Here is a 26,140-nt window from a genome sequence, read left to right as displayed (position 1 = left end):
ATTATGCTGGGAACCAAATGTAGTGGTTCCACTATCTTTGATGAAATAATCAGTTTCTTAAAATGACTTGAAAATCTTGCCCACTTTTCTTCTGTTTGTAGGCTTCCTACCTTTTTTATCTTTGAATGACCTTAAGATGATTTTGCTTAGTTTGCTATTTTGCCATGTATTGTTCAGACAGGGTTTATCTTCCACTATTTCTCTCTGCTTTAAGAAGTGGTACTGCTCATAATCAGCTATTGGGGGAAATGAAAGAATGATCTGCTCTCAGGAGACAAGGTTCTTCATCCAGCGCTGGTTCTTTTCTGTGAGACATCCACATTCTGAAGTTATGCACACAGGAACATGTGGCTCAACAAATACTAATTTGGTGTGTTATATCAGCCTAAAAATGTGATAACCCCTATAATAATATAACTACTGTAAAGTTATAAATAGATTATTTTATCATACTTATCATAAAAAAGATCAAATATAAGTGTAAGTATCAATGAATCACCAAGAAAAAAATACCTAATTTGAAGAAAAAGAATGTTTACAAACAAGGTTATAGTCTAACACAGTGTTGCCTTTGGCATCCATCTATCCTTCCTTTGGCAAATAAGTCAGATGACTACTGACCAAGTCACTTTTTTGGGCTCCTTTGATCTCCTTGTTGTGGTGATCAGTTTACACTGATTAAATTTCTTTAAAAAACATTATTTGTTTTAAATTCATTGCTGTTTTTCATTTCATTTTTTAAAATTTTCAATTACTTTAAATAATTCAGGGTTCGAGCATCTTAATTGTACTCCACACTCTTTCTTCGTTATTCTTCTTTATATATTTCATTTTCCTCCTCTTCCTCTTTCTCTTCCTCCTGCTTCTTCTCCTTTTCCTTCTCCTTCTCCTCCTTCTTCTTCCTCTCCTAACTTGTTCATGACATAGAGTTGCATATAAAATACAAATCTTGAAAGAATATCTAACACACTGGATGACAGAATTAGGATTCAAAAAGGGTACAATACACTATAACATTAAGCAAAATCCAAAATGATGAAATTTAAAAGGAATTTTTTCACCAAGTCAAATAAGCACTAAACTCATATATTGGCAGCTCCAATAAAATCAAAGAAATCCAGAAGAGACGTAAAATGGCTTAGCGCCTCTCTAGTTATCTTAATGAGGACTTCATCACAAAATAAGCTCAAAAAAGACCATCAAACAATAAAGAACTCTAATCACACACACATACACACACACACATCCTCTCTCACACACACACACACACACACACACACACACACACACACACACACACACACGAAGGGCACTACAACTGAAGATTAGCAAAGAAGAGCATCAGCACCTAAAGAAGCCACATCATAGATAAAAGGAGCAGCATCAGATCAGTGAAGAAGCCACATCACACCCAATGATCACCAGATGGAGGCATAGAGAAGGTGCTGACATGTCAGTGTGGGAAGTTAGCAGAGAACAGCTGCCTAATAACAGCATGGTGGTGGCAGAGAACAATAACAGCTCTGCAGAACTGGAGGCATGGGTTGCCCCAGCTTTGCACATTCTCCTGCTATAGAGTTTCCCTACAGTGGTATCAAACTCAAATAAAAACAGATCCCAAGGGATGGCATATTGCCCTAGAAAACCACAATTTAACATTATTAATGTTATATAGTATTTTTATTTTGTTTTGTTTTGTTTGGGGTTTTTTGGGGCAATGAGGGTTAAGTAACTTGCCCAGGGTCACACAGCTAGTAAGTGTCAAGTGTCTGAGACCAGATTTGAACTCAGGTCCTCCTGAATCCAAGGCCAGTGCTTTATCCACTGCACCACCTAGCTGTCCCTATTTTTATTTATTTTTATAAACATTTCCCAATTAAGTTTTAGTCTGCTGTGAGCCCCACTCGGCAATGAGTTTGACACCTCTGGGCCTATATAAATGTCCCTCCCCCAGATGTTCCATGTTCTCTATGTATATACCCCTCTATAAATAGCCCCTGGTGCCATAAGCTAGAGTTGGAAGGCACCATCTACCCCCTCATCCATAGGGAAGAAGGATCATTTACCCCATGTTTCTTTACTATTCACATATTTTCTATACTCATATTGTGATAAATTATGAAAGAATATGCCACTGTATCAATGGGGGAAAATTTTTGTTATCCCTTTTTTTCTGCATGGCTTGTGTTTGATGAAAATAATTAAGTAATTGATTTTGAGGTACACTGTCCTCTGATTGGTACAATAAAGGAAACATATTGATAAAGGTTCATAAACTATGATTTTGAAAAGGTTCATACTCACAAAATATCTTCTACTTGGCTTTTTAGGGGCTTACCTGTGAGAGGCCAAATGCACGTACACACACATATATACATATATGTGTATGCATATATGCATATATATCACTAACTATAAAAAACTATCTAGTTATGCATACAAATAGGAATACAGATCAAACAGACGAGTTGTAGAATCGAACATGCACAAGAGGCCAGCAATAATACAAATTATTGTGAAATGAACTCTAATCAACATGAATGGTTAGAAAAATAAGAAATGTAAAAAAACAAACAACAAAACTCAAGTCAAATAGAATGGGAAAAGTTGGTACCACATTATCAAAATTAAAGAACGCATACTTTCTGATAACAATGGATAAACTACAACAGTAGGACATGACATGTTCTATTAGCTGAAATCTCATTATTTGGTAATTTGACTTAACTGTTCTCAGGTTATAGAGTTTCAGAGGAGGAACAAGCAATTATTACTATGATAGTCACTGTACTAAGTGCTGGAGACTCAAAGAAAAAGTTCTCAAATTCTGGTGGTAATTGTCTGTTGTGTCAAAAAATACATAATTTTTTAAAAAAGCACTTTAAGTTAGCATTAAGGCATCTTTAAGGAGATATATAACCAGAAAAGGAGAGGTACTGGTCATGCATTAACAGTAGGGGGATAATGGGAGCTGAAAATTGTTCTGGTACTAATTGTTTTTCAATCCAACAAGGTCTGTCGTTCCATTGGTATAAGAACTCCCTCTACCAGGTGAAGGGAATTCACTGGGGGAGGGGGAAGGGCAGAGGTGAAATACTACATGAAAGAAACAGGAAAAGGCTTATCGAGCTGTGGAAGAGATGGAAGAGGAGCAAGACAGTAAATGAATTTTACACTCATCAGAAAAGGCTCAAAGACCTTAAACTCATCAGAGCTTCCTCAAGGAGGGACTAACAGACACACCCAACTGGGTGGAGTAATCTATTTAATCTGGGCAGTAAATGAGCCTAACACTCATCAGAATTGGCTCAAAGACCTCAGTCTCATTAGAATTGGCTCAAGGAGGGAATAATGGACACACTCAATTGGGTGGAGTAATCTCTATCACCCTGCAGGAAAATAGGAGGGGAAAGGGATAAAGAGAGAGGGGCAAAAGAAGGAAGGACAGAGTTGGGGAGGGAACAGACAGAAGCAAATCCCTTTTGAAAAGTGATAGGATGAAAGAAGATGGATAATAGAATAAATATCATGGGGAAGGGAATAGGATGGAAGGGAAACAGTTAACAATAGTAATCATGAAAAAGAGAAAAGGGGGAAAATTGTACAAAAAATATTTATAGCAACTCTTGGTGGAGGCTAAGAATTGAGAATCAAGGGAATGTCCATCAATTGAGGAATGATGGAAAAAACTGCTATATGATTGTAGTGGAATGGTCTTGTGCTACAGGAAATGACAAACAGGATGATCCCAGAAAAACCTGGAAAGACTAATGAACATCGATGTATAGTGAAGTGAGCAGAACTGGGAGGACATTGTGCATAGTGACAGCAGTATTGTTCAATGAGCAATTGTGAGTGACTTAACTACTCTCAGCAGTGCAATGATCCAAGACAATCCCAAGGAACTAATGACGAAGCTTACTATGCACCCCCATAGAAAGAATTGATAAAAAGAACACTTGTGGATTGTACATATATAACCTGGCTGCGATCTTGTGGAGGGGGGTGGAAAGGGAGGGAGGGAGGGAGAAAAATTTGGAACTCTAACTCTTATGAAAATGAATGTTGAAAAGTATCCTTACATGTAACTGGAAAATAAAATAAACATTTGTTGCTTAAAAAAAAGAAGAAGAACTCCCTCTATCAATGGAGTTTAGCATCTGTGCTGCAACTGGTGACTTTCTCAGAGTCACATAGTATGTGCTAAAAGCCAAGACTTGCATCTTGTCCTTCCTGACTCCAAGACCAGTTTTGTATCCATTAGGTCATGTTTGCCTCATTGGTATGAATGAAAACATTAAAACTCCTGAAAGTGGGACAAAGTCACCTTGGGTAGATGTTTTATGGGATCCATGGAAGAACATGGAAGGGAATCTGTACCATTAAAGGTAATAAAAACACAAATGGGGGATAAGACTATTGGTATACTGGTATAAAGAAATATAATATCTGACTACTCACTTACAGCTCAGTTTCCTTGTGTGTAAAATGTGAGCAGTATCTTCCTTAGTTCTAAGGATTGTGAGATAATGTACATAGTTAACTTTGCAAAACAGAGAAGACTATATAAATATGAATTGTTGTTGTTGCTATTGTCATCAGTTCAGTTCAAAACCCTGATCCTCCCCAGGAGTATGCTGAAAATCTTAAGGTAAAATAAGAAAAAGCTATTTTTATCCCTATAATAAAAAACAAAAATATGAGGGTTAAGGTCACAGGATTATTCTGTGGTGAAGTCAAATTTTTATTCCCAGTTTTTTTCCAAAACTCTAAGCACAAAATGGTTTTGATTTTCAAAAAGCCATGCCACCTTTAAAGTTGTCCTTTGTTGTTATCGTTCAGTTGTTTCAATTGTGTCCCAATCTTTGTGATGCTGTTTTGGGGGTTTTTGGGGTGGTTGTTTTGTTTTTTGGTTTTGTTTTTGGCAAAAATACTGGAACGGTTTGCCATTTCCTCCTCCAGCTCATTTTAAAGATGAGAAAACTGAGACAAACAGGGTTCAGTGACTTGCCCATTGTCACACAGCTAGTAAATGCCTGAGGCCAGATTTGAACTCAAGAAGATGAGTTTTCCTGACTTCAGGCCCAGCACTCTATCCACTACACCACCTCACTACCCACAAAATTGTGTCTTCCAAACATTAACTTCTTAGGCAATGGTAATAAAACTGACAGGTTTATTTATAGAACTAGAAAAAACACAAAGGAGTTGATCTAAAAACACTTAAGAAATAATATCAAGGCTTTATTTGATGGAAGTTGGGGCAACACATGAAGTTGGATTTGCTCTATAATATTTTAAAGTAGTTATCAGTAAAATTGTCTGTTACTCAGTTAAAACAACTAGACAAGGGGCAGCTAGGTGGCTCAGTGGATAAAGCACCAGCCCTGAATTCAGGAGGACCTGAGTTTAAAGCTGGCTTCAGACACTTGACACTTACTAGCTGTGTGACCCTGGGCAAGTCACTTAACCCTCATTACCCTGCAAAAAAACAACAACAACTAGACAAGTAGAACAGAATGGAAAATCCCCAAATAGAACCAAATGTATTCCAGGCAACAAAATAAGGAAATTTTTTTTTAGTAAAGTTCCTGTAAACTTCTAGTCTATACCTTCCTAAAAGGAATACATAAAGTAGGGGTTCTTAACCATTTTTGTATGTGTCATGGACCCCTTTGATAGTTTGGTGAAACCTTTGAACCTCTCCTCAAAACAGTATTTTTAAATCTATAAAATAAAATGCATAAAAATAAAAAAAAAATAGGACAACAAGGAAAACCAATTATATTAAAATATAATTAACAAGAAACTTAAAAAAAAACAAGTTGATGAATCCCAAGTTAAAAACTTCTGCTCTAAAGGAACATAGGCATCAGAGGTATATATGTGTGATATGTATTAACTAAACCTAGGGTCATTTGTATACATTAATAAGAAAATAAATTTCCACTAAGAGGGTGGAATTTTTCTCCCTTTTCTCCCTTCTGTCTTCTATTCCTTCCTAACAGCTCCTGCCACCGGCTGCCAGGTTTTAGAATATGACATTCCAGGATCAAAAGCCAGGACAGGTAAGGATCTCAACGAAAGTATACCCTGCTGAATGATGCTCATCCTGCTATATCCATCAAACAGTTAGCCAATAGCCATTAATACCTCTTCTCTATACTCCTGGATCCTAGATGAATTACAGTAGTGGTATCTGTTCCAGAGTGATTCCAGATCATTTAATTCCATTTTAGATTTGTTCCCAATCTAGAGAAGCACTGAAAATCAGGTTGGTTCTTGAGGAACCCACCAAGAGTTGAATCTTGCACTGTCCCCCATTCCTGAGTATGATTAAATGGACGCAAGCTAATCATTTGGTTTCTTTCTTTCTTTTTTTTTTTTGCAAGGCAATGAGGGTTAAGTGACTTGCCTAGGGTCACACAGCTAGTAAGTGTCAAGTGTCTGAGGTTAGATTTGAACTCAGGTCCTCCTGAATCCAGGGCTGGTGCTTTATCCACTGTGCCACCTAGCTGCCCCCAATCATTTGGTTTCTTGATCCTCCCTATATACAGTCTATCAGAATATCCAAGGCCATTCTAGAATTAAAAAATCTTTCAGATGAGACTTTGGATTGGGGCTACCCTGAGATTGAATATCCTGGGTCTATTTTTTCTGCCTATTACCCAGGGATAAGACCAAAAACTACAGTTTCTGGTCAGCTAATCAGGCAAGATTTTAGATTTAAGAACTTTTTAAGAATTCTAAGCTTGCATTAAGACAATCCTCAGAAAGGAAATAACAAAACCCCATTTCTTTGCATACTGATTGGGTTTCTACAGATGAGAGTGACCACCATCAATTCTACCTCCCCATTTCCTTCGGGCATCTAACTCATAGGGCCACCCTAGTTCAAGCTTCTGCCATCACTTGCCTGGACTATCATAATAGTCTCCTGATTTATTTCTCTCCCTCCACATTCTTCCTTCTCTAACCCATAGTTCATAGAGTTGCCAAAACAATCCTTCTAAGGCATAGATCTGAGCCTGCTACTTCCCTGCTCAAAAACCTTCATGGCTCCCATCTTGTCAATAGAACAAACTCTTTCATCTGATATTTAAGAGCTGCCACAATCTGACTCCAGTTGGCTTTTTCTAGCCTCATCTGATTTCATATCACTCCTGTTCATGAGCTCTATATCGGAATCAAACTGGACTTCTTTCTGTTCTCCAAATTGAAGACATCTCCTACCTCCATGCATTTGCACAGGCATTAAAGACATGCCTGTAATATGTTCCCTCCTGTTCTTGGACTTTTAGAGCTCTTATCTTCCTTCTAGACTCAGTACTAATAATACCTTTCTTAAGCCTTCCACCCTCCCCACTCCCTCATCAAATTACCTTATATTAGACTTATCTTCATAGATGTTGTATGCCCTCAGCCAGCCCCTTAAGAATAAGGGCTATTTCATTTTCATCATTCTAACCCAAGTATCTCATGTAGGGTATATATATATATATATATATATACATAGTATGCATGAAACAAATGTGGGTTAAATTAAATTGAAATACCTAATAGTTGTGGTCATTTTTAAATTATTTAGATTCCATTAAGTCTGTCTTACCTTGTCGCTGCTTTTCCACCCAGTGGGAAACATTGAAGATTAGGGATATAATCAGAGACAAACCCACAAAGGCTAAAAGTCCCCAGACAAAAAGGGGACATTGGTCATTTCCTGAAATAGAAAGCAGATATATTTAGTATGAGATAATTGCTAGCTGTTTTATTTTTAATTTGGTTCATCACATAGTTGACATTGTTTTTATTGCTTGAATACTGTACAAATCTATTTTTTTTTAATTTAGCACTAGCCAAGGCTGTAGAAAAATCAAAGACCTTGAATAGGTGACACTTCTTTGCATCCGTTCTAGGAATTTTTTTTTACAAAGAATTTAGTGAGGTAGCACTGGACTTAAAATCAGAAAGACCTGAGCTTAAATCCAACCTCGGACTTCATGATGTTGGATGAGTCACTGAATTTTCCTCACCCTCAGTTTCCTCATCTGTAAAATGAGGGTATTAATAGAGCCAACCTCACCGCATTGCTATGAAAATCAAATGAGAGAATATTTATAAAGCACTTTGCAAACCTTAAAATGGCATAAAGTCAAGTTGTTGTTGTTATTGTGTTTTATGTAATTAATCACATGGGAAGTTTTTCCTTCATATCAGTCTGACTACCTAAAGACAAATTTTATGTGATGATGGTAGTTGAGTTGTTGATTGAATGGCTGATAGTTGCAAAAACCAAATTCCCTGTACCTCTTCCAATATCCTCAACCATTTTCCTTCATCCCACCATTTCTTTTCAACCTATAGACCAGATTCCTAAAACCATTCTTTCCTGTTTTTTTTTTTAATACAAATCACAGAATCTCCAAGTTGGAAAAGAGCTCATACGCTTTATGGATTTTTTTTTTTTTTTTGCGGGGCAATGAGGGCTAAGTGACTTGCCCAGCTAGGAAATGTAAGTATCTGAGGTCATATTTGAACTCAGGTACTCCTGAATCCAGGGTCAGTGCTTTATCCACTGCACCACCTAACTGCCCCCTCATATGCTTTAACAAATGATCAACCAGCCTTTGCTTGAAGACATACATGGATGGGGATCCCACTACCTCCTAAGGCAACTCATTCCACCTTTTGTTCACATGTTTTTGCCTACCCTAAACATAAATTTACTTCTTTGTAACATCTACTAAATGTTTTTTGTTCTGTGGATTAATCTCTCTTCTCTGTTGAAGTCCTTTAGCTACACAAAAAACAGCTATCTTTTGCTAGTCTTTTTTTCTCTGACTCATTACCATCAAAATGAAAGTTAGCTAGATGCATTTATGGAAGGAAATAAAGCAGTGAATAATCCATTATTTCCTTCCATTTGATCTGAGGAAACAGTGAGTTGTAAGATAGTAGGGGAAAGTCACCTTTGGGAATATAGCAGCTCCAGGGATCATAATCGTGGACATGGAAAATGTCTCACAGACTGTGTACATGGATAATTTATGTATGTATAGTGGACATGTTATACTTCCTTTTCTCTTTACTATGACAGTCACAAGAAGTTTGGGTTCCTGTGCAACCAGATTTAAGAATAAATCTCACAAATTATATTTACTTATATCCATTGGTTCTACAAAGGTGTGCATATGTGCATGTATCTTATTGTTTGTCCTTCATTTTCAAAGAGGAACAATGTTTGTGCTTTCACACACATACATATATACACACACATACACATACATATACATATACACATATCTTCTCTTTTAAGCCATCTTAGGACACTGCTCTCCCAAATTGTTAATGGTCTCTCCCTTCTTAATTTACATTGTAGTATTCTTATCTACACAAATGTTTTATTTCTCTAGTAGAATGAAAGCTCTTTAAGGACAAGCACTATTTCATTTTTTGTCACATACAATGTGTGTGTGTATGGGGGGAGGCACATGCTCAAATTTTAGATTGAGAGTATGGGAATACGTTTTCCAATTATATCCCCACCATTTCCTAGCCAGGTGACCCAGAGGTCACTTTATCTTTCTGATCCCCAATCTCCTCATTTATAAAATAAAGAATTAGAATAAGCGTTCTCTAAAAGTTCTTCTAGTGCTACTATTCCTGGTATTCTCTATGACATATGATTTTTAAATACACCAGAATTTATCCAAATTAACATTGTCATACAAAGTAGACATCTCAAGCATCCCATTTGTCCCACTGATGCCTTAATTATTTAAAACATTGCTTGAAACCCTCACTTGTAACATCTTTCAGTGTTAATCTTTAATCCCCATAAGGAAAGGTACTTTTGAATATTTCCAAAAATCAAAAGCACCCCCCAAAATATGATGAAGATTTGCTATCATTGAAGACATTCAAAAGAACTATTGGGAATGATCTTTGTTTGATTCTATCCTTTGTGGAAATTAGATGGAAGAGGTCTGTTTGACATTTCTCAGGTAGATTCTGAAACACCCTAGCCTGGGGCTGGTTCTCCCCATAGGCTGTGCACAGGCAAGCATGATAAATAGGTGCTTGACCAGAAAACCTGGCTCTGATGAAACACAGAAAGACATAACCAACCTTCTGGATCTGGGAGCCTGTGGAAGGGTAAGGGATTGGTAATTAAATGCTCTTCTCTTCATCCTCTATTCCCTGCTATTGCTTTGATCTTTTAGAGATGTCTTTTAAGAACCTAAGCTTGTTGATGAATTCTGTACACATCTACATCAGTCACTTTTCACTCCCCCTTCTCTGATAGGAATTGGTTTTTTTGTTTTTGTTTTTGTTTGGTGGTTTTTTTTGTGAGGCAACGGGGGTTAAGTGACTTTCCCTGGGTCACACAGTTAGTAAGTATTAAGTGTCTGAGGCTGAATTTGAACTCAGGTACTCCTGAATCCAGGGCCGGTGCTTTATCCACTGCGCCACCTAGCTGCCCCAGAAACTATCATTTTTAAAATGTTAACTTGAAATGAAGAAAAGCAATAATGGGCTGATTGTGAAATCTAAGGGTAAAAACAACCCAGAAAAAAAAACAAACAAGTAGAATTGAAAAGTAGGTAGCTAGATGGCACAGTGGATAGAGTGCTGATCCTGGACTCAGGAAAATTCATCTTCTTGAATTCAAATCCACCCTCAGACACTTACTAGATATATAACCCTGGGCAAGTCACTTACCCCTGTTTACCTCAGTTTCCTCATCTATAAAATTATCTGGAGAAGGAAATGGCAAAACCCACAAAAGAATCTTGCCCATGAAAACCCCCGATGGAGTAAAAAAGAGTCAAAAACAACTAAACAAGGGTTGGAAAGTGAAAAGCTGTCCATGTGTCTTCAGCTGTGTTTGAAAAAATAAATAAGCTTCACCCATTGACACAAGTCTTCCAGTATATATACCTACAGCAGATAAAGTTTATACATTTATTAGCTTACACTTATATAACACTTTGTGGTTACAACATGCTTCCATATACATTATTTCATTTGATGTTTGCAACAGTTCTGCAAGGTAGGCACTAAAGTATGATATCCTCGATTTGCACATGAGGAAACTTATCCTGAGAGATCATTTGCCTAGACTTCCTTAGTTAATAAGTAGAAAATTCAAATCCAAGTCTTTTAACTCCAAGGCCAGTGTTCTTTCTATTTTACCAAACTTGTTTGTCAAGTTATCTTCTTCAATAATCATTTCTTCAATGAATTCAATCTAACTCTTTAATGGATTACATCACTCCTGTGGTGTGGGCACTCTCTTTACCTACATGTATCACATACCACCCTTCTCTAACTTAGCATGTTTTCTCTTACAATTTAGCAGAGTTACCAGGGCTCAAAAAATTCACCAGAGCACAACTTGCCCAGGGAGGAGGCAAAGGACTACAATTGAATAAAATGAGCCCACATGAAATGAAAAATAAAAATTTTTGAGAGATTACAAAGGATATTAGAGAGGGGGATTGATCCATATATGAATCTTGTGATTGTGTATAAAGATGGCACCTGGTATACAAAAAACCAATACTGGAATGGTCATAATCTAAGGATATTATATCATCATGTTAGAAGTTTTGGAATGGATATAAATATTAAAGCACCAGGCTGAGATGTCATATGTCTCCTTTCCCTCTTTTCATCCCCAAGAGTTTTTCTTATTTGATTCATAAAAATCAGTCATTGTACATGTTTATGTTTAACTTTTTAAGAAAAAACAATTTTTGTAAGAGTTTTTTTTTTTAAAAATCACCAGCCTTAAGCCCAGTTGATGGTGAACCTCTTTGCAATTCACTAGGCTAGAACTCAGATAACATATATAAAATCCATGACTGTGACCATATTCAAAGATTTTCTAGTGAGGCAGGATCTGACAGTTTGTATTCATTTCTCTTTTCTAGCCTCCAAGAATCCTGGGCCATGACTTTGGTGGAGGTAAGCAACTATAGCTGTTAATGATAGCTGAGTAGGTACGGGATAGGGGATGAATCCATTCATAAATGAAGGTGAAGTGAAAACAAAAGACCCTAGCTTCCTTACACCTATTCTTCCTAGGAGGAGCTAATAAAATTAGGTTTTTCAAAGCTGAGAACAGATAGAAATGCAAATATAGTAGCAGCATTTCAGAGTTCTCCTTTTAAAAAAAAGCCCACCAGCCTCCTGACCTACATTACTATACTTAATTTACTGTAATTCCCATATTTTTCAATTAAGTAAGCTGAAAATCCTAATTTTTACAGAAATTACAACCAACACTGGTGATGATATGATTCTCACTATTATGCTGTCAAATAGAAGTGTTCTTTCCCCTTTTCAAATGAAATGGAGCTTTGAAATAATTGTATTAGTCCATTAACTCCCTCTACAAGATAATTTTGCTCTTAGCCACAAAGAAACAATCAGCTCAGTATTATAAAGCTGCATTTACATGGAAAACTTCAGGGAAAATCCTAATAGCCATTGTAAAACATACCATCAGCATCACAGTAGAATTTGGGTCATTTTGTACATTCCTTTGAGAGTAGAACATTTGTTTAATGTAACATCATAAATATTCCTCCTATACTGCTCAAATACCTTCTCAGGAGGCTTTTTAAAAACAACATGGATTCTCACTTCTCTGAGATTGTTTAGATGTCATGTAATCTAAAGGCAGAGGGGTGTTCTAAATAAGAAGATTAAATATAATCAATATAGAGTGTCTAAAGAACTTAAAGACTATCACTTTACAAATGTTTATTGAACTGAAATGAAAGTGCTTTGTAACCATAAATTAGAGCTATATAAATGGAACTTACTATTTTGTCTTTTCATCTTTATGTTCAATGGAATTTAGATAAAAACTGCTAGGACAAGTTGCTAATCTAGTATTGTTCTTTTTGTTTTTCAGAATACTTTGCAAATCTAAAACCATGATATAAAAGTAATTATCATTACTGCTTAGCAAACTATTGTGAAGGTGAATAAAATAATTGATTTTTTTAAAAAATTAAATAAAAGCATTGGGATGAAAGAATGGAAGAGAAGAGAAATTATGAGGGGGACCAGGAAAAGTAAAACTTCTTTTAAAAGGGTACAATACAATAAAGGTACTAAAAATATGAGATCTCAGGGAAGGAATAAAATAAAGAATTTTTAGTATTTGCTTAATTAGATGGAGAGGAGGGATAAAAGAGGAGATTAAATAGCAAAATAAAAAATTTAAATAAATTCAAAGAACTTGGAATAGGGCAGGCAAATGCGAAAAGGAATGAATGTTGCTGCTATTACTATTACTAATAGCATCACTACTACTATCTTTCAAGTTTCCTTCTAGCTATAGTTTTCAATCATTCCTCTTTGTTCCTTCTAATTCTCAGGATTTTCTACTCAAAAATTACTAATCTAATATTTTGAGTGGGAAAAGAGAAATATAGTATCTCAGACTTTTGTGAAAAAAATATACTCCACGACAAGGTGTCTTGACTAATATTTCCCAATAACATTAAAAATATATTCCCACCAGGAGCAGCTAAGTGGCACAGTGGATAATGCACTGGCACTGGATTCAGGAGTACCTGAGTTCAAATCCATCCTCAGACACTTGACACTTACTAGCTGTGTGACCCTGGGCAAGTCACTTAACCCTCATTGCCCTGCAAAAACAAACAAACAAATATATATATATATTCCCTCCAAATCTCAATTTAACATTGCAAAACCCTGTGGTAACATCACTTACCCACTGACCCATTTATGACATTTACAAAATAGTTCCTGTGGAACCAATAGCCTATTGTAATGCTATATCACCTAAATTTGTCTTTACACAGAACCAGCAAATGATATTAGGGTATGTATACATTCCTGATGCCTCTTTCAAATTTTTGAGTGCTGGTAATGACATAGTTCTCCCTATTTTGAACAAGAGAAACAGTCATCTATTGAGCTGAGGATTGTTTAGTTAAATATTTAGGGATCCTCAAGCTAAAGACACTAATATGAAAGACCCTATCATGCCTTAACCAAAGATAATATTATATTTCTATGAATATTATATTATGAATGTCTATAGAGGTGAGTTAATGGTACATAACAGGAACAGGCTGGTATAATGAATCAGCATTTGAAGTAGTTATAAAACAAATGTCTACTAATGTTTTCATCAGTGTAGGAAACTCCTAGCATGAAAACCTTCTCACATATAGATTGGATCTTCATCTTGTATGTAATTTATCATCTTAAAGAGTTACCCAGGGCACTGAGATATTTAAATAATTTGATCGTTGTCACTCCCAGAGCATGTGTCAGAGGGAGGAATTAAGTTCCAGTCTTTCTGATCTTTGACTGACCTTATATTGACTGAACTACTTTACCTCTAGTAAATCCTCAAATAAAGTTTCTGTTTAGCCTTTAGCTTCCAAGAGCTAATTGTTGTTGATTGAATTACGGGCATCTAACTTCATATAAACATGAGTAATTGAAGGCTGATTTTTATTTCATATGAGTGTTTGGATTTTATGAGCCTTTCTTTCCCTCAACAGATATCTTCTTGTTCCTAATTCTGTGAAGAGATTGATCTGGAGTCACTGACTGCTACCTACTACCTTTGTGATTTGGGTTAATTGCTTTTCTTTTCCATTTCTGTAAAATGAGGCTATTAGACTCCATCTCTAAAGTCCCTTCCTTCTCTAAATGTGTGACCTTCTATTTATACAACTAGCAATGCTTTCTTAGAAGAAAAAAAAAACTAATGAATTATCTCAGTTTTTTCTTTAGGAGGTCTTTAGCTATGAAAATATACATTCATCCTTATTATCCCAAGAATTCTGTACCTTTCTTCTACTTATCCCTTAGTCCCTTCAGAGGTGAGACCAAGACCTACCTCCTCATGTTCCAGAGAAAAACTTCATTTAGTTCTGAGTATACAATGCCAGATTCATAGTTTCTCAATAAATAGTGATACATAAATTTTTGTATATACTTCTATAAAAAGACTGCTTCTAGTCTCTCAATAATAAAAAAAGAGATTTTGCAGTTGTGACAAATTTATGCTGAACTATCCATTCACTTTATCCATGAATATTATCTCCAATGGCACATCATCACAAAAAAGCATTAGAATAATGATTTTGGAACTGTAGGGACTTCAAGAAATCATCTAGTCCAGGGGTTTTCAATGTAATATATATGTATCCTTAATTTATACAAGAAGCGTGGCATGAGAGGATGGGTAATATTTAGTAAATAACTATATATCTATTGAAATATTCTAAAAGTAGTAGTGTTAATGAAAAAATTATTTGGAGGAATAATAGTGAGGTGATAAAATAAGGAAGGAAAGGGAAGGGAACATTACAGTACATCTGAAAAATTTGGGACAATTGAAGGAATAATTCCTACTAACTAAAACCAAAACAATAAGACTTGTACACACAAAACTGTTTTTATATCAAGTTAGAAAAACATCAGCAAATACAACCCAGGAAAACATGAGCTAATTGATTTTCAAAAAAGCCCAGAAATTCCAAACAATTTCCAGCTAATAAAACCAAAAAATTTAGTATAATCTTGGAGAAGACTATCCCATTCTCATTAAAAGTGGCCACAAGGCATTCATTCCATTTATAATGACTTCTCTTTGTGAGTTAGCCCTATTCTCAGTCAAATTCATAGGAAGAAACAAACAGGAGGCTGAACATGATGTGCAGGTAAATCTTTCAAAAACTATGCCCAGAGTAAAAGTGTTAGTTAATAAAGAATATAATAGAAGCAGAAACAAGAGTAGCAGCAGAAAGCACCATGAGCTCTCCACTAAAAACTCCTCCAAACAGATATAGAGAACACACCAGACTGACTCTGGATGAGGAAATTCAAGAAAAAAATTACATCCCAGGTTGGCTTGGGAGACAGACATAGAGAGATCTATGGACACCGAGGATGGGGTCTGGACATTAGCAGGGACTATGTCCAAGGTAGTGACAAGGCCCCAAACCCATACTGAGGGCAGCCTTAGGCAGAGGGTGGGGAAAAGGGTCAAATGGCAGCTTTGTTGCCCACTACCTTTTTCAGATCCAGTATCAACTGAGAAGGGGGCCAATGCCCAGAGGTAGGAAACAATTCATAGTCTCTAGGCTATGTACTGATCAAGGAGAAAATTCAGAAGTAAGCAGGAGCTGTGTAGCTCAGACTCCAGGAGTTGAGTGTGACCTCAGTCCTAGTTTCTACTCCAATCTAAAGCCTGAAAAAAAAATAGCACTCAAAGCTTGAGTCCCCAGTCTGAACTCTTCTTAAGAGCCTAGAATAATGCAACTCTCAATACCTTCAATAAAGCAGCAATAGGACCAGCTTAAACTTCCTCTGTTGAAGTGAGCAAAGTCTAACACTAGAATCCCAAGTCAGAAAGGATGCTGGAAGAATGAACAAACAAAAAAAATAATCCCACCCAAAAATCCTATTATAGTGACAGAGAGACATTTAAGATACAAACCCAGAAGAGAATGACTCTAAAACACCTACAAACAAAGCTTCAAAGAAAAAACACAGCTTGAGCACAAGCTCAACTAGAATTCCTGGAAGAGAATAATCAAATGTTTAAAAAAAGTTTTAGGGTTTAGGGATTTTTTTAATTAAATAAAAATGCTAGAAGAAAAAATATTGAGAAAAATGAAAGTGCTAGAAGGATTGGAAAGGAAATTACCAGTTTGCACAAGAGATATAAACCTTGCTCATACAACAAACTACCCAATGATTCTATATAACAATCAGAAATGATAAAACAAAGTCAAAAGAGAAAGAGGAGAAAGAAGAGGAGAAGGAGGAAGAAGAAGAGAAGTAGGAGGAAAAGGAGAAGAAGGAAGAAAAGGAGGGGGAGGAGGAGATATAAACTATCTCTTAGTAGAAATGACTGACATGAAAACAGATTGAAGAGAAAAAAATTAAGAATCATTGGACTACCTGAAAGTAATGACCAAAGAAAACAGTCTAAACTTCATTTTCGAGAAATATTAAAAGAATATTGCATAGGTCTCTCAGAACCATAGGGCAAACTGAAAAATAGAAAGAATCCAACAGTCACCTCTTGAAAGAAACCCCAAAATGAAATCTCCCAGGAGCACTATATCCAAAATCCACTAGGTGGCACAGTGGATAAAGCACCAGCCCTGGATTCAGGAGGACCTGAGTTCAAATCTGACCTCAGACACTTGACACTTACTAGCTGTGTGACCCTGGACAACTCGCTTAACCCTCATTGCCCTGAAAAAAAAATCCAGAGCTTCCAGGTCAAAAAACAAAATCAAACCAAACAATACTACAAACAACCAGAAAGAAATAATTCAAATTCTAAGGAACCACAGTTAGGATCACACACAATTTAACAGCTACCACTCTGTAGGAGTGGAGAGCTTGGAATATGACATTCCAAAAGACAAAGGTTTACCAGAAAGAATAATTTACCCAGAAAAATTAAGTATAATCTTACAGAGAGGGAAGTAGATCTTTAATGAAATAGAAGACTTCAACATATTCCTGATGAAAAGGCCAAAACTGTGTAGAAAATTTTAAGTTAAAACACAGTAGTTAATAGAAACATAAAAAGGTAAATATGAACAATAAAGGCCTAAAGAAAGATAAACTTCTTATATTCTAATATGCGGAGATTATACATATATCCCTTCTCTACCATATCATCAGAGGTCATAGAGGGTGTTTAGCTAGACAGAATGCCTAGTGTTAGTTCTTTTATGTCTTTATCATTTTTTAAGGGAAGAAAAATGTAGTGATGGCAGTTTGGGAAGGGAAAGGAAGGTTAGTGAAAATTATCTAATATAAGAAAAAAAACGTAGGGAGAGTACTAACAGTTGAACCTCACTTTCATCTGAACGAGTCAAAGTAGGGAAAGAATACACACACACACATGTAGACAATTGGGTAGAGAAATAGATTTCACTCAACAGGGAATTAAGAGGGAAAGGAAAGAAGGGAGGAAGACTTAGAAAGAGGATAGATTAAGTGAGGGATAATTCCTAAGGAAAACAAACTCTACAAAAATATAGCTCCTCTTGAGGTGGCAAAGAATTGCATTCTGGGGAGGTGCCCATCAGTTGGGGGGAAATTGAACAAATTATAGTACATAAATAAGATGGAACACTATTGTGCTTTAAGAAATTATGAAAGTGTCAGAGAAACTTGGGAAGACTTGCATTAACTGATGCATAGTAAAGGCAACAAAATGAGGAAAACAATTTATAAGACAACAATAATATAAAGACAAACAACTTTTTTTTAAATTTAGGAACTCTGATCAGAGTAATAACCAACTATAATTTCAGAGAATTAATAATTAAATGTGTTGCCTTCCTCCTGATAGGCTTAAAAGACTTACACAATGTAAGTACACAATGGTTTTCTTTTAGACATGGTCAATGTGAAAATTTATTTTACTTGATTATTTATGTTTATAATGGGAGGCAGTTCTTTCACTCTTAATTAGAGGAGAGTATGAAGGAAGGGAAAGAGAAATTACTTTTGCTGTTTTAAAAAACTATATCCTAAGTTAATTAAGACCACATTTATACCTTGGATAGGTTCTATACTAAACTAGGGAAAGTCAATTAGGCCCCAGTAAATGGCCCCTGATTTACAGGTGTAAGATAAGCACCAGACATGAGTAGTAAAACCAGAATATAATATACTAACAAGACAACACTAAGAAAACATTAAGTGGGGGCAGCTAGGTGGCACAGTGGATAAAGTACTGGCCCTGGATTCAGGAGGACCTGAGTTCAAATCCAGCCTCAGACACTTGACACTTACTAGCTGTGTGACCCTGAGCAAGTCACTTAACCTTCATTGCCCGTTAAAAAAAAAAGTGTACTAATGAGGAAAGTCTAAGATGTTATGGATAGCATGTAGTTCAACCCCCCCCCAACCTATAAACCTATAAAAAGAAGCCTCTAAGCTCTGCTTCTCAAGCACTTCTCTGATGATGCTGCCCAAGTGCTGCCAACTCTGATCTACTGTTACATAAGTGACTCTATGTACCCTTTTTTCTTCCTTTTTCCCTTTCCCATGCCATCTATCTCTGTACTCCCTGTGCCATGTTAAAGTGTGATTGATACATCATCCTCCACTTACTGTCAGTATCATCTTTCTCAGTAATTATCTCAAGAACCATCCTATTCTCCCTAACCCAACCAGGACCTCTATGTGGTCCCTTCATTAGGTATAAGCCAGACACCTAGACTGGCAGCCACACCTACTGTGGAGTAGCATGGTGCTAAGAATACATTAGTAAAAACCAAAGACTGACTACTGAATGCTGTGCCCTTCTGGGTAGGAAATTCCCATCGCAATTGGGCTTAACAGAACACCAGGCACATAATAGGTGCTATATAAACATTTATTCCCTTTCCCTCCCCCCTTATGTACTAAAAAAAGTTGTCTTTATGAAAAAATGAGATAATCTTTTTATTTTATTTCTTATATGCATGTATATGATAGTATTGTTGTTCAGCCATTTTTCAGTGTTGGCTGACTCTTTGTGACCCTATTTAGGGTTTTCTTGGCACAGATACTGGAGTGGTTTGCCATTTCCTTTTCCAGCTTATTTTATAGATGAGAAATCTGAGGTAAATAGGATTAAGTGACTTGCCCAGAGTCACACAACTAATAAGGGTCTGAGGCCAGATTTGAACTCGGGAAGATGGGCACTATCTACTGAACCACCTAACTGCCCTGTATACATGATGAATTCTAAAATTTTTTTCCTTTTATGTTTAATAGAGGTGACTTGGAATGTTTACCAAAAAAGGTTAGAAACTTCTGATCTAGTCCATCTTGAAGATCCCTTCTATAGCTCAATTCTATGATTTTATGATCTTGTCCAACCCTGCCTCCCAGGTTTTAAAGCATTATTATCCATCTTCCAAATGGCGGTCAGAATGAGTTTCCTAAAGCATACATCTGATCATATCACCTCCCTCTATTAATAAACTCTCAAGATACCCTATTGACCCTAGGATCAGTCCTCTCTGACATTTAAATTTCTTCACAACCTGGTCCCTTTAGACTGGACTGTCTTCTCACACATTTTTTTCTCTCCTTGCACTCTGCAGTCTAGCCATGCTGACCCATTCCCTGTTCTTTACAAATGACACTCCATGTCCAGTCTCCATCCCTTTGCAGTAGCTGTATCTTATGCCTGGAATGCACTCCCTCCTTTCCTCTACCTCCTGGAATCTCTGGTTTCCTTCAAAACTCAGCTCAAAAACCAGCTTCTAAGTGAAGTCTTTCCTAATCCCTCAGATACTAGTGTTATCCCTCCCCAAAATACCTTGTATTTATTTTGTATACAAAGTATAAATCTATAAATTTTCATGTTGTTTCCCCCATTAGACTATGAGTTCCTTGGAGGTAGAAACTATTTCATTTTTGTCTTTGTATCTCCAGTGCATAGCATTAAGCCCAGCACATCCTAAGAGCTTAATGGAAGTTTATTCATCAATGATAAGGTAACTGAGTCTCAGAGGGGTTAGACGAGTACCAATTGTATGTCCAGAACATTTTACTATATGCTAAAGTGAAGAGGCACAAAAATAATAGACTATACACAGAGGAAACTCTAGACATACTTAATTATAACCAGTTTACTCATCAACTAGATTGTAAATACAACTTCCTTGCACCATATGCTCAAGGACTGAGCTATACTTCTCCTAAGGAATTTGTTCGTGACAAAGGTTAAGAATCATATAACATCTGAGAGATGTTCATATACTATTACTTAGCCACACCGGTAAAATTCTCCAGATCATGCCCAGTCTTCTTTCCTAGACTAAAGCAATCTCTTCATTTAGATTGGTGATTTAAAAACCCACTCAGCTACTCAAATTGATCTGTGATTTCATCAATGCAGACATTTCCTCTGATGACACAGACCATTAGAAGAAATATTCATCTGTTCCAGCCCACTCTTTGTGATTCTTGACCACATTCTTCCAAAAATTCATTATAGAAGGTCCTCCCAAAATAATAGGTGTCTTCCTTGCTTTCTTCTGACATTGTAAAGATACCAATTGAGTACAAACACCATCCATCAGCTATTCCTTGCTCTGACCATGAGACTAACACTCTTTTTTCCTTATTTTTTTTAATTGTAACTTCCAGTTATCCTTTGTCATTCCTTATTTATAATGTGTTGCAGTCTATGCCTTATGACTGATATTAATTTTCAATTCTTTGGAAACTGTAATGTTCCATGCCTCATAGTTACTCAACACCACTAGACTATTGGCATTTTTTAAATGGCTCTTTGTTCCAGGGAAGAGTTCGAGGTCATTAAAGAATTTTGCAATTGGGATATGGATGAAGGAAAGGACATCAACACTAATTACAGTATTTTCATAGATGTTTAAACTATGTAAATCTGTTTCCATAATGAGGAGAATAAAGTCACTTAAAAAAACCTTACTCAGCCAACACTTGACTCATTTGCCAGGAGAGAGAAGACAACTGAGGTCAACAGCAATTTAGAATATAAACTTGCTTGTAAAATCTATATCGAAGGGTAGTAGGCAATTGTGAGTAATATTACCTCAAAAAGCCAACAGTGGAAACTAAAAACCAGTTTAAAGAAAACTTGGCAAGAAACCTAACTTATTGCAGTTTTCTGGGTTCATTTAAGCAGGAACAAACTTCTTATAACATCAAAAATACTAGAATCTAATATCATAGTCCTTGTTGTGCTTATACATGAGATAGAAATTTCCCCTCAGAGAACAGAGATAGGTAAAGAGATTGGATGAGAACAAGTATATTTAGAGAATGTCTGTACTGAAGGTAACAGAATTGTGAGGGCATTGAAAGAACTATTCTGAATATATCTGAAAGAGGAAAGGGTGCTAAAAAAGGAGAAATATCTTGGACTAATAGGGGAAGAAAAGTGGACAATATCAAAACCCACATTTAGATCAAAATGCTTTCAAAATTCCTAATTGTTTTGAATAAAAGTTCTCCATCCTTACTTGCATTTGAATTAGTTTAGATTTTATATCAATAGCATTTATATAGCACTTTAAGTTTTGCAAAGCCTCCAATCTGGTTACTCTGAATTCTAGATGTCTTTACTTAATTTATTGTTTTAATCTGAGCACCAAAGCCAGCTTCTGTGACCTCTTCTATAAATTAGGAATTATATATTCCATCACCACACTCCAGTGCTTTGCAGGAATGCTTAATTCACAAATGCCTGAAATGATGCTGAGAAAATTAAAGTGATACTTAATTTTAAAATCCCAAAGAGATCAAATAATAGAAAAAGGGCCCACATGTAGAAAAATATTTATAGTAGCTCTTTCTATAGAGGCAAAGAACTGAAAAATAAGGGAGTTCCCATCAATTGAGAAGCAGTTGAACAAACTGTGATAAGTAGATTGAATGAAATATTATTGCATTGCAAAAATAATGAAAGGGTCAGTTACAGAGGAATCTGAAAGGACCTGCATGAACTGAGCCAGAGTAAAGTGAGCAGAATGAGAACAAGTTACATGACAGTAATAACTTTGCAAAAGAGAACTTTGAATAACTTAAGAACATTAACCAAGAAAGTGACCAACAATGATTCCACAGGATTGATGATGAAACATGCTACCCACTTCCTGACAGAGAGGTGATAGACTCAAGAGGAAGAATGAGATATACTTTTTTTTGGCATGACCAATTCAGGAGTTTAAAACTTGACTATGCATATTTCTTTTTTTTTTTTTTTTGCACGGGGCAATGGGGGTTAAGTGACTTGCCCAGGGTCACACAGCTAGTAAGTGTCAAGTGTCTGAGGCCGGATTTGAACTCAGGAACTCCTGAATCCAGGGTGGGTGCTTTATCCACTGCGCCACCTAGCCGCCCGACTATGCAAATTTCTTACAAATGCTTTATTGGGTTGTTTTTTTTCTCTTTCTCTCTCTTTTTTCCAACTGAGGAAGAGGGAGATGAGGGGAGATAAAATAAATGCTTGTTTGTTTAAAATATATAATAAAATAAAAATTTAAAAAAAGTCAATGGGCAATAAGATTAAATTATCTAATATTTAAATGTATACATATATGTATACATACATGTATGTGTGTATAGATATTATATACACATATATATACACACACAAACATACATACACACATACAGTAAGTAGTAGTTCCTGGTAGTTCCTTATACCAATGAAATAAAAAATATAGTACCCATTCATTTTTTTTTTTTTTTTGCTGGGCAATGGGGGTTAAGTGACTTGCCCAGGGTCACACAGCTAGTAAGTCAAGTGTCTGAGGCCAGATTTGAATTCAGGTACTCCTGAATCCAAGGCCGGTTCTTTATCCACTTCGCCACCTAGCTGCCCCACCCATTCATTTTTTAATCATCTTTTAAACTCTAATGGTCCCTAAACTACCCATTACCCAATGCTATTTATTTGTTTTGATAATTTAATTCAGGTAACATTGATTTTTGTTTCCAGAAATAGAGTAAAAATTACTATTTTATTCCACTTTAATAATGGAACATTAGCCACAGATCCTCTGAGTTGGGACAGTTTATTTTTAATAAATGTAATTGACCAAGAATTTTTTTCCTTTTGTATAAGATTCCCTTCTTATAGTCTTCATAAATTAGTGACACAAATTCTGATGAAGACTCTCCAAAATTTGCCTCACCTGATCATTGGAGAGCACAAATATAGCCCAACCCCAGGTTTATCCTCAAAGTCTTTTCAGCTCAACATGGCCTAGTAGAACTTACATACAGACAGAATAGCTTTCGAGAACCCATGCTCACCTTCACATCAAAATAAATGTGCCAGACGAGAACTCTAGTGTTAGAGGTGTTTTTTAAGCTTACGCTTCCATCTTAAACACTCTCTTAATTGCTTTTTAAAAAATCTTCCTTTGAGCACTAAATATTTGAAGTTGGTAGCTATAACCTTACTCTCAAATAGGATGGGAGAACTTGGAAGTACAACAGATTGTATTTTTTTTACTCTCTCACCAACATAACACATCAGTTTTAGAGGGAATATACCACTTTTTCCCTAAAGGATCTCAGGTTAAATACAACCTTCCTTAGACTTCAAATATTACTAGGCTTTTTTAACCTTTCTTTGTATCCCCAGCACTTAGTTCCTGGCACATAGTAGGTACTTAACAAATACTTGTTCACTGATTTTAATATTCCTTATTATGTTCTACTTTGTATAGTAGTTTTTTTTGTGTATATGTCAAATAGTAAGCTCCATGAAGGCAGGCATCCCATTTTATCATTACACATCTCTCGGTATAACAGTCCTCTTTACATACTGGACATTTAATAAATGTTTGTTGAATTGAACTGGGATCACAATTACTAGGAGATGCAGAATGGTACAATGGAAGGGCACTGGATTTGGTATCAAAGGACATGGGTTTGACTCCTAAGCCTGTCATTTAATCTCTTTAAGCCTCAATTCTCTCACCTCTAAAATAAAAGCATTTAATTAGATGACATTCTAAGATCCCCTTGAGTTCTAAATCTACAATTCTGTGATCAGTATCTAGAGACAGGTATTGATGATCTTCTGTCAATCCAACTTTAATGCAACAAATTCCTCTCTACTATGGAGTGATAATCAAATTAGTTTCCATTAAGCAGCAACATTCCTTTTAGAACTGCTTTTTCATGCCTCCTGAACCAGAAGTATGAAAATCATTTGCTAGTTTATATTTTCAGCATGTTATAATTTTTAAACAACTGATTTAGAATTCCATTCTTGCAAATTAAAAAAAGATAAATATTCCTTCATTGTTAAAGAGGGCCATAAATTGAATTCAGTGGACACAATCTTTAGAAATAATCCATTAAGTAGGGAAATAGACTTGAGCTACTGCTAGCAATTGATTCCTTCAGAAAATCCCTTTCCTCAAAACTGTTATGAATTAGAATAAGGTTCATTGATCACAAGTTACAATAACTATTTCAAAAGGAAAAAAATTCACAGTCAACCAGGAGCTCCTCAAGGTAGGAATCATAATTTTTAAGTCAAAAGCAATGTTATAGCAACATCCAGAAACTAACAAGAAGCTTGATGCTATAGTTACAGCAAGGCCTTCGATATCTTTGCCTTCCTAGCAACTATTCATCACAGTCGAATCTTCAATACATTTCCTCATTCCATCAGTTTTTCTTCTCAGTTTCTTATCACTTGCAGCAAGAAATTTAGATACTAAGTCATGAGTTTCTTGCTCTAAGAACATGGATTCTCCCTGGTCTGTTAAATGCATTGTTTTAACCTACATAGAGTAAGGGAATAGATTTTAAAGCATCACTTACCTGACATCCTTGTTTTCTCAGTCAGATTTGTTTACCCCCATAAGTAAAATGTAAGTAGTTCAAAGAAATAAATGCCTGCAAATAGCTTTTTGCTAAATGATACTGCTCCCCAGCCCTACAAATAACATGGCAATGTGCCTGATCTTCATCTGCAACTCAATTTTTCATGCCTGTTTCTTAAAATCCTTTGTGTGCACTTGATTCAGTTGCAAACAGGAAATGTGGTGATAGAGGCTTCTTTAGTTGAGATATGTAACTGGTGGGCCCCTCTTTTGTTTTGAAACAAGAGAAGAAAACTCCACAGGCCTCTCTCTATTTGGGTGTTTGATCCTCATCAATAACATCAATCCAACAAGGAAAGGAATCATTCAATTAAGACACAAGCCCCACTGGAAGGAACTTGATGGACTTATACAGTAAAATTTCTTCATATCACTCTATGGGTAGTTGAATTCTTCCCTGACTTACTTTCCTTTCTCTGCTCAGAATGGGAGTTACTCTATGGGTGCTTGGATTCTTCTTCTCTGAGTTTTTCTCCCTACTCAGAGTGAGCAATGAGAAGTGTCAACCATGCCCCTTAGCAATTAGGAGTCCTTAAAAGAAAACAAAAACTATCTAATTAGAAACACCAAGGATGAATCCAAGTCATAATTAGGTATCCCTGCTAATAACAGGTCACCATTTATATAGGCCTTGGGCCAAATGCTTTCCTCACAAGGCCCATGCAGATATTGATATCTATTGTACCCTGCTCCAGGATGGGCTAATACATGCC

At 36.1% G+C, this 26,140-nt stretch overlaps 1 protein-coding gene across 1 annotated transcript in view; it reads right to left on the bottom strand.

Annotated features, from left to right (window-relative positions):
* The window catches only part of LOC122751068 (T-cell receptor-associated transmembrane adapter 1), a 62,301-nt gene extending 36,801 nt beyond the window's left edge, over window positions 1–25,500 (bottom strand). Inside the window, exons 1-2 of the mRNA XM_043998001.1 lie at window positions 25,366–25,500; window positions 7,610–7,720 (exon numbers count right to left, since the gene is read on the bottom strand). Of these exons, the coding sequence (XP_043853936.1) occupies window positions 7,610–7,720; window positions 25,366–25,372 (118 nt within the window). The 5' untranslated portion in view covers window positions 25,373–25,500. The remainder of the gene's footprint in view (window positions 1–7,609; window positions 7,721–25,365) is intronic.
* Between the last annotated feature and the right edge of the window lie 640 nt (window positions 25,501–26,140).

The sequence above is a fragment of the Dromiciops gliroides genome, chromosome 3, assembly GCF_019393635.1.
Source record: "Dromiciops gliroides isolate mDroGli1 chromosome 3, mDroGli1.pri, whole genome shotgun sequence".
Taxonomy (NCBI): Eukaryota; Metazoa; Chordata; class Mammalia; order Microbiotheria; family Microbiotheriidae; genus Dromiciops; species Dromiciops gliroides.
The sequence above is the reverse complement of the archived record's forward strand: the minus strand, read 5'-3'. Positions and strand labels throughout refer to the sequence as shown.